The sequence below is a fragment of the Caretta caretta genome, chromosome 1 (assembly GCF_965140235.1).
Source record: "Caretta caretta isolate rCarCar2 chromosome 1, rCarCar1.hap1, whole genome shotgun sequence".
Classification (NCBI taxonomy): domain Eukaryota; kingdom Metazoa; phylum Chordata; order Testudines; family Cheloniidae; genus Caretta; species Caretta caretta.
Genome location: NC_134206.1, coordinates 240,003,490 through 240,012,847, shown reverse-complemented (window position 1 = coordinate 240,012,847; position 9,358 = coordinate 240,003,490). Strand labels below are relative to the sequence as shown.

The window sequence follows — 9,358 nt, the reverse complement described above, 5'->3', positions numbered from 1 at the left end:
GGGTAGCCATACACTTTGCACCTAGAACAGTGTTCCCGCTATCTCACAGTGGACATTTCCTTTTGGCCAAAAAGTGAATCGGCCCATAAGTGATCAAATAACCTGAGGAAGGATATGAAAACTGAATGTAAACTTGTGACTGCCAACAAAGAGGAGGATATAACTGTTGTGTGCCATTTTACAGTAGTAAGCATTCTTTCAGTTCCCAAAGTCCTACCTAAAATTTTACGACTCATCTGCTGGAAGCTCTATGTTTGATGTAAAATAAAGCAAGGTGCAATAGTATTTTGTCAGTCATTCACTGCCCACCAGAGAACACCTACAATAGGACGACATTTCTTGGACAAAGACCAGGAAACCTGCACTACTGTAGAAGAATGAGGTACCATCAGTGTGTTGAGTTAAAAACACACAAGAGTTTTTGTTTAGAGACCCTGTAATGGTGACCCATCATGCTAAGGCAGGATGCTAGTTGTATGCTATAATGCTAAATGTCAAAGACTTTGCCTACATAAAATAGTTTTGTGCATCCATTCAGGGCCATTCCCCACCCCCCCACCCGCACAAAGTGTGTGTGTGGGGGGGGGGAGACACACAACACTGTATAAACCCATAATTGGGTCAAACTGTGGCTGTATGAGTTTTAAATTCAATACAGGATTCTTCACTGCCTGTCTTAAAGCTTGTGTTCTCCATTCTTGAAGAGGACTGCATTTGAGCGACAAGCATAGACACTATTTACATTTAATACACACACAGCAAAAGCATTTATAAGGTGCTTTGGGATGAGTGGCATTATTAAGATGTGGGATTTTCATGTTATGAAAAATGGAGCACTGATTACAAAAGTATTTTTTCTAGTATGTATATAAAGAGCATACTCTAAGGACAAAATCAGGAATGTTTGCTAGCCCTTCTTTGTAACAAAGATACAACTATTTAACATACATCAAACACTGTTTATTGCAGACTTTCAGCTGAATCATGTGAAAAAGGCACTATGAAAATTAATGAAACTAGATGATGAAATCTTTCTAAATGACGTGTCAGTCTTTATACATGTGAAACAATAGAACACTTTGTGACAAAAATTGTGTTTCCAAAAATAACATTTGCTGGAAAGTGTCCCCGCCCCCCGGAATTAATAATATTTCAAAAGATTAAATTTATAAATGAACTTTTTTTTTTTTACATACAGAAAACTGGTCATTTAGGATCAACACAAAAAAGAGTCTAGATTACATTTTCCTTTTGACTAGTTAAGTTACCAACAAAAATGCAGGTCTATTAAAAAAAAAGATACTGTGAATACCGTTATGGCTATCAAAAGCAGGTCTAACCACCTTTGTAAGCTGACTTGTGTGTTAATGTTTTCTAGTTATTCCTTGCTGTGTAATAGTATGGTTCATAACCAGTGAAACAGAAATAAAATCAAAGTACAGAATATATGCTCTTGCTATCAACAGCTTCTTTAGTAATAAAACGCCTTGCAAGAGGTACAAGAAAAATTCAGCCTATGTTCCAAAGGCTTGAGTTGCTGTTTGCATTCTAAACATTTCATCTTTGATTGCTGGCATCAAGAACTTTCCAATAAATCTGAACATCCTGCTGTCCAGAGCGTGAGACAAAAGGAATGAATCACAGACTACAGCGGCAGAAGGAATTTAAACTCTTATATTACTGAAGGTCCAAGTACGTCTTACTACTGGCTCAACTTCACTGGAATAAATCAAAAGCAGCAATGTGTTTCTGATTATCCACAAAAAGAGCATGAAATGGTTAATTCCACAAGGCTAAAACTCATGTTTGGATGTAAGGGTTTTCTCGAGTGCCAAGAACGTCCAGCAGTGGGTACTTCTGTCAAGTCCAGTTGCATGGTTTCTTTATGGCAACAAGTTATGTCTACAAAATAATAATAATAAATCAGACATTCCCCTTCATTGCTTCCTAAAACAAAGCTTGATGGAATAATGCCAAGGACAATGGGATTAAAAGGAAAAGACATTCAGTGACTACTTCCCTCATCAAACGATTCCACTCCTGAATCTGAGGCCGCTGCACTAATTTTTTCTTGTCGTCGTCTCATGATTTCCTGGAGTTCTGAGCTACCATTGTTAGCCTAAAAATGAAAAGAAGAAAACAAATTTAATTTGTGGTTCTAGCAACAGGATGAGGCTTTTCAGCCAAGATTTTAATAAGACAGACAGACGGCTTAACGTTAGGTCTTCAGTCCACATTTAGGCCTAAATGTGGCCTAAAGAGGCCCATTCAGGACAGCACTTAAGTGATATCCTACATAGTGAGGAACTTAACTATATGCTTAAATGCTTTCCTGAATGAGGGCTGTAGGCTTCTAAATAAGTTCAGCCTGATTTCCAGTACTGCTGAGCATCCTCAGCTCTCTCTGGATGTCAACGAAAGTTATTCAGGACTCGGGGATGAAACCCCGACCTCAATGGGGCCAGGATTTCATCCTTTTAGGAGCTTAAGGCCTCAATCCTGCAACCATCTGTTTAATTTTACATGCACAGTGCCACTGAAGTCAATGGCCATCAACAAGTTTAGGTCTGAAATTAAGATCAAGGTCTCTAACCATCAGAGGAGTGAATTTCAGAAACAGCCTTATAAGGGGAGCGGTGGGGGGCAAAAAACCTAACTGGCTTCAAGCCTGAACTGGATAAGTTTATGGAGAGGATGGTATGATGAGACTGCCTACAATGGCAGGTAGCCAATCTGCAACATCTAGCAGCAAATATCTCCAACGGCCGGTGATGGGACACTAGATGGGGAGGACTCCGAGTTACTACAGAGAATTCTTTCCCAGGTGTCTGGCTGGTGGGTCTTGCCCACAGGCTCAGGGTCTAACTGATCTCCATATTTGGAGTTGGGAAGGCATTTTCCTCCAGGTCAGATTGGCAGAGACCCTGAGGGCTTTTCGTCTTCCTCTGCAGCCTGGGGCAGGTTTAAACTAGTATAAATGGTGGATTTTTGGTAACTTGATGTTTTTAAACCATGATCTGAGGACTTCAGTATCTCAGCTAGAGGTTATGGGTCTGTTACAGGAGTGGGTGAGTGAGGTTCTCTGGCCTGCAATGTGCAGGAGATCAGACTAGATGATCATAGTGGTCCCTTCAAACCATAAAGTCTATGCATACGTGTAAAGTTGAACACACACAAGTGTCTGCAGGATTGGAACCTAAATATGGATTTAGGAGCCCCACTTTATTTACCCATTTTACCTGCTGTATAAACATTTTAACACATGGATTTAGCACTTATGACAGTGCAGTTTCGACTGATCCATGTCATCTAACCAACCCAAATAATGTTGCCTGAAAAGAAATGTCGGTGAAGTTAAAAAATTATGTTCTTACCATTCTACATTTCTGGAGAAACTAGAGCAAATCTCTGTTTTTCTCTTCTGCGTACAGACCATTTGGTAATTTGAATGAAGTCATTAGTATGCAAGTATACATGCTAATTATATTGGAAACTTCTACACTGTATATTACTTTGAATAAGATTAGTAGATTATACAGTTGGATATCAACCCACTATTTATCTAGCTGTATAACAAAATTACCTTAAGAACTAGTTTCAGAGTAGCAGCCGTGTTAGTATGTTTCCCAAAAAGAAAAAAAGAGTACTTGTGGCATCTTAGAGACTAACAAATTTATTTGAGCATAAGGTTTCGTGAGCTACAGCTCACTTCATCGGATGCATGCAGTGGAAAATACAGTGGGGAGATTTTATATACACAGAGAACATGAAACAATGGGTGTTACTGTACACACTGTAACAAGAGTGATCAGGTAAGGTGAGCTATTACCAGCAGGAAAGCGCGGGGGTGGGAGGGGGCTTTTGTAGTGATAATCAAGGTGGGCCATTTCCAGCAGTTGACAAGAATGTGTGAGGAACAGTGTGTGGGGGGGTGTATGTGAATAAATATGGGGAAATAGTTTTACTTTGTGTAATGACACATCCACTCCCAGTCTTTATTCAAGCCTAAGTTAATTGTATCCAGTTTGCAAATTAATTCCAATTCAGCAGTCTCTCGTTGGAGTCTGTTTTTAAAGTTTTTTTGTTGAAGAATTGCCAAGCTCATCCTTCAGGATAGGTTGCAGATCCTCGATGACGCGTTGGAGAGGTTTTAGTTGGGGGCTGAAGGTGATGGCTAGTGGCGTTCTGTTATTTTCTTTGTTGGGCCTGTCCTGTAGTAGGTAACTTCTGGGTACTCTTCTGGCTCTGTCAATCTGTTTCTTCACTTCAGCAGGTGGGTATTATAGTTGTAAGAATGCTTGACAGAGATCTTGTAGGTGTTTGTCTCTGTGTGAGGGGTTGGAGCAAATGCGGTTGTATCGTAGAGCGTGGCTGTAGACATTAGGGGATCGTAATGTAAAGTTGAACACACCCCTACTGTTCCTCACACGTTCTTGTCAACTGCTGGAATCCTAGACCCTAATGCCCCTTCTCTACTTGCGCTACATTGATGACATCTTCATCATCTGGACCCATGGAAAAAAAGTCCTTGAGGAATTCCACCATGATTTCAACATTTTCTATCCCACCATCAACCTCAGCCTGGACCAGTCCACACAAGAGATCCACTTCCTGGACACTACGGTGCTAATAAGCGATGGTTACATAAACACCACCCTACACCGGAAACCTACTGACCGCTATGCTTACCTACATGCTTCCAGCTTTCATCCAGACCACAACACATGATCCATTGTCTACAGCCAAGCTCTACGATACAACCGCATTTGCTCCAGAAGAGTACAAGAGTACCCAGAAGTTACCTACTACAGGACAGGCCTTGCATCTGATGAAGTGAGCTGTAGCTCACGAAAGCTTATGCTCAAATAAATTTGTTAGTCTCTAAGGTGCCACAAGTCCTCCTTTTCTCCTTAAGAACTAGGAGAATCTTAATCTTCCTCATCACGGATAGGAAGTCTGCATCATATGAGGCTAGCAACAGTTTCCTTATGCAAAGGATAGGTAAACAATTCTTCAATTGGTTCTTAATTACAGCTCTTTACAATTTATGCCAAGTTAGACTGATTACAGGGTATTATCCAATAAACTATTTTGCATGAGCTAACTGCTGGGCAACATGATGTGCAGATTAGAAAAATCAGGCATTTTCCATTCGGGGAGGATGGTGGGGTGTCTAATTCTTCTATTTAGGCACACTGACCCCTTGAAGTATTTGTTACCCTGACACTGGGCAGAAAGCCACCAGGGAGCTGTGATCAGCACCTCTTTCTCCACAGTGCTTAAGTTTTGTACAGGCACAGCTGAGAGTTGAACTCAAAGTGATTTGCCTAAAGTCACTCAAGGAGTCTGTAGCAAAGCCACAAACAAAACCCAGATCTCACAACTCCAGGCACTTTGCTTGGGGCAGAGAGCCATTCTTTTTACAGCACGCTGCTCAAGAACAGCAATTATGCTTTCCATTCTTTAGATTTTTTTTTATTTAAAAACAAATAGGAAAAAAATTGATTCAATGTAACAAATTTTGTAAGAAACCATTTATTTCCCCCGAGGGAGAAAATAATCCAAGACACCTTCTTCTCCTCGATTTTCACTCTCTTTAGACCATGTTTATGTGGTGGCCACAGAAAGCCTTAACATTTGTTGCTTTCTCTTCCACGTTTGAATTCCGGTTTAATTCAAAAGAGAGAATGAAGGATTTTCAGCTCACTCAGCAGTGGAGGACTGATCAAAAAAAGCTCAGCAGAAGATAAAGCAAGACAGACATTTAAATTGTTGCACTTAGCATATTATTTTTCCTGCGGGTACAACTACTGAATTACAGTAGCCTAAGTTTAAGGCATTAGTTCACTGCTTAACTGAAGAATTAGTCATTATGCAGAGGTGGATTAAGGCTGGTTCCCTGGATCTGGGGCACAGATTTGGGAGCACCCCTGCATCACAGAAAGGACACAGATCAAGGAGCAAGCTTAGGACAAGCATGGAGAGGAATTTGTTTGGGTGGATCCAGACTTAGTCCAGCATGGGATGTTATTTGTACCTGCACTGACTTAAGAGTCAGTCAATTCCTCTGACACACAGGTCACAAGTATTAGACACAGGATGCAAAATCTAGAGTACATGGAATCTAATCATCTGTTCTATATATTAGCTAGATCTGTATGGGTAAACTCATAACCCAATGGCTAGTCAGACATTTATAAAAAAGAGTTAATTGTGCTTAGATAATCTGTATGTCATGGGTTACACTGGTTTAACAATTTTACATGGCTCTATGAACTATTATTTGAATTGCTTCCAGTTTGAGTGATAACATTTATTATCTTTTAAGAACAAAACAGCTCATTTTTGTTAGCTGGTGTACAGATAATGTTTCAGAAATGGCCACTGCCATTCAACTGCAAACAGACTTGCTTTCTGCAATTTACGTAAGAACATGCTCTTGGAGGCAGGACAGACAAGCACAGAAAAAAAACATGCTCCTTCAGTATGTTCAGATGTTCCCAGTAAGACATCAGTAGAGGGGTTAAAGCATCACATCGTCCCAAAAAAAAAAAAAGATTACTTTTAATTTAATAAGTTAAAAGTCAAATGATAAAGTGGAGACTGAATTTTAATTAAGACTTACAGAAACCAACAAAAAAGATCAACCTCCTTGTTAAACTTCCAATACCTGCATATTAACATTTGCAGATAATCTTAATAGACAAGCCTTGACCACTCAAATTCCCGCAGAATGAAGAAACAACCGAAACCAAAGCCAAGCAAAAAAAGCCCAAAACACAGAGGGAGAATGAGACTTCTACTAACCTGATACATGTTCAATTTTAAAATTAACTTCCATTGAACACAAGAATATTTTCCTAGCTATTTGCAACAATAAAGACGACATCTGCTTATAGTGCATGTCCACAGTTAATTTAATACCCTATAGGACACCACCATGCCCTTTGACAGTATAACTATTAACAGGGGGATTCCTTTCACAATCAGTGTTTAAGTCTCCTGTTTCCTTGACTGCCTCCATCAAACTAGTATTGTACCCACTTTGTAACAACTGTGAGGTGTGTGGATGTCTACAGGTGTGTTATTCATATGCCAAGTGTCTGAATCATCTTGTGTAATAAACATGATATTTTAAAGCTGGGTACGTTTCCTTAGAGGATGATTTCCAAAACATATTGACATTAAAAAAGGCATAGTAAAAGTAAATGTGGGTATAATTCATTTTAAGTAACTTATTCCCTCCCATATACATCCAAGTGGTTCAGACTGGGGGATTTGTTATTTTCTAATAAAAGTATAGAAGCTATAGGCAAAGTAAGTAAAACACAGAAATATAATACATGTAATGAGCAAGGCATTCTGCCAGTATAGTCATTCTGGCTGTGGTCATTTTCAAGTGCTGGATTGAGGGTGAAAGACTAAAATTACATAGAGTAGCAACAGTGCCTACTTGCCAATACTGCCCAGCTAATTTGCCTCAATCCTGAACTGGACAGTTCACCGCTTTCAGGTTTATATTTGGTCTCCACAGCTCATTCTGTTGTTTGCTTCTCTGCTGAGACTGCCTCCCACGGTGCCAGCATTGGTAGTGGCATGCATGGCTCTGGTGATTGGTAAAGGAACATTTCACCTCAAGTTTACCAATTCAAACAAGATGACCAAGATAGAGATTGGAAGTCATTACTATCCGATGGATGTTTGGTTTCCTATGCCAAATGAGCTGGTGGTATCAATCCAATCCAAGAGAAACAGGTGTCACTGGACTTGATTTTCTAAAGTGCTGAGCACCCACAACTCTAACAGATAGGAATGCTTAGCACATCCGAAAACAGAGATGCAGCACACAGGACTGGTAATGACCTGCTGGGTCATCGAATCCAGTCCCCTGCTACTGTAGGCAACCCCATCATGTAAACCTGCTCATAAATTTATCAAGCTCCATCTTAAAACTAGTTAGGTTGTTTGCCCCCTTTACTCCTATTGGAAGGCTGTTCCAGAACTTCACTCCTCTAGTGGTAAGAAACCTTCTTCTAATTTCCCATCTAAATTTATTCATGGGGTCTTCTATCACAAAAAGCTGTGGTAGATGTCAAGCTTTATAAAGTTACAAATCATGGGGGAGTAAGGGAGGGGAGGGGATGTGTATAAACACACACAAATGTCAATCAATAATTACTTATGATTCTCCACAGTGATCTGATAGCCCTTATTCACCACCATTACCACGTTTCTTAATCTTCAACTGATCCCTTCTAAGAAGGAATACATTCTTGATTATCTATGCAAAATGGCTGGCTATAAGCACACATTACCATTACTACAAAATGCACCAAGTCTGTCTGTCCTTCCAAACACTGACCCACTAGTGGGTGGAATGTAATGGTGGGGAGAGTGCAGAAAGGGAGAATTTCAGTCTGTAATGGCTCCAGCCTGCTAGAGCAGTGGCTCTCAACCTTTCCAGACTACTGTACCCCATTCAGGAGTCTGATTGGTCTTGCATAGTCTCAAGTTTCACCTCACTTAAAAACTACTTGCCAACAAAATCAGACATAAAAATACCAAGTGTCACAGCACACTATTACTGAAACATTGCTTATTTTCTCATTTTTGCCATATAATTATAAAATAAATTAATTGGAGTATAAATATTGTACTTACATTTCAGTGTATAGTATATAGAGCAGTATAACCAAGTTATTGTATGAAATTTTAGTTCATACTGACTTTGCTAGTGCTTTTAATGTAGCCTGTTGTAAAACAAGGCAAATATCTAGATGGGTTGATGTATCACTCAGAAGACCTCTGTGTACTCATAGGTGTACACATATCTCTGGTTGAGAACCACTGTACTAGAGGATGGGGAGAAAAGGAAGAGGAAGGTAGCAGAGAACAGGAGAGAAGGACAAAATGAGGAGGAATCACCTCTGATTTTACAGTCAGAAGAATACAGGAATTGCCATATTGGATCAGACCATCTAACCTCTGATAATGGTCAGCATCCAAATGCCCCAGAGGAAGGCATAAGAACTCTAACAGTAGGTGTAGGATAATCTGACCCCTGAAAATCTCATCCTAACTGCTAATGATTAGAGACTGGAAACCCTACCAACCTAAGAATTTTTCATGGTTACCAGCTACTATGCACCATTTTGAGAAGAGGGGTTAGACATACCTCTAATGCAGCTTTCTGTACAGTAATTTGGCTGTAGACTCTAGACCCTTCAGGACAAACAGTCTTTAATTCATCCTTATTGAGAGAGAAAAGCTGAGCCCCCGTCAGCACTCCAAGGCTATTGACAGTCCTAAAAAAGGCAGAGCAGAGAGTGAACATCATAAGATTTTATAGTTCTGTGAG

At 39.9% G+C, this 9,358-nt stretch overlaps 1 protein-coding gene across 8 annotated transcripts in view; it reads right to left on the bottom strand.

Moving 5' to 3' along the window:
* Positions 1 to 938: 938 nt before the first annotated feature.
* The window catches only part of EPS8 (EGFR pathway substrate 8, signaling adaptor), a 213,651-nt gene continuing 205,231 nt past the window's right edge, over positions 939 to 9,358 (bottom strand). For all 8 annotated transcript variants that reach the window (XM_048827861.2, XM_048827868.2, XM_048827844.2 and 5 more), the window contains 2 exons: positions 9,176 to 9,305; positions 939 to 2,119 (listed from right to left, as the gene is read on the bottom strand). In XM_048827861.2, coding sequence (XP_048683818.1) covers positions 2,006 to 2,119; positions 9,176 to 9,305 — 244 coding nt within the window. In that variant the 3' untranslated portion in view covers positions 939 to 2,005. The remainder of the gene's footprint in view (positions 2,120 to 9,175; positions 9,306 to 9,358) is intronic.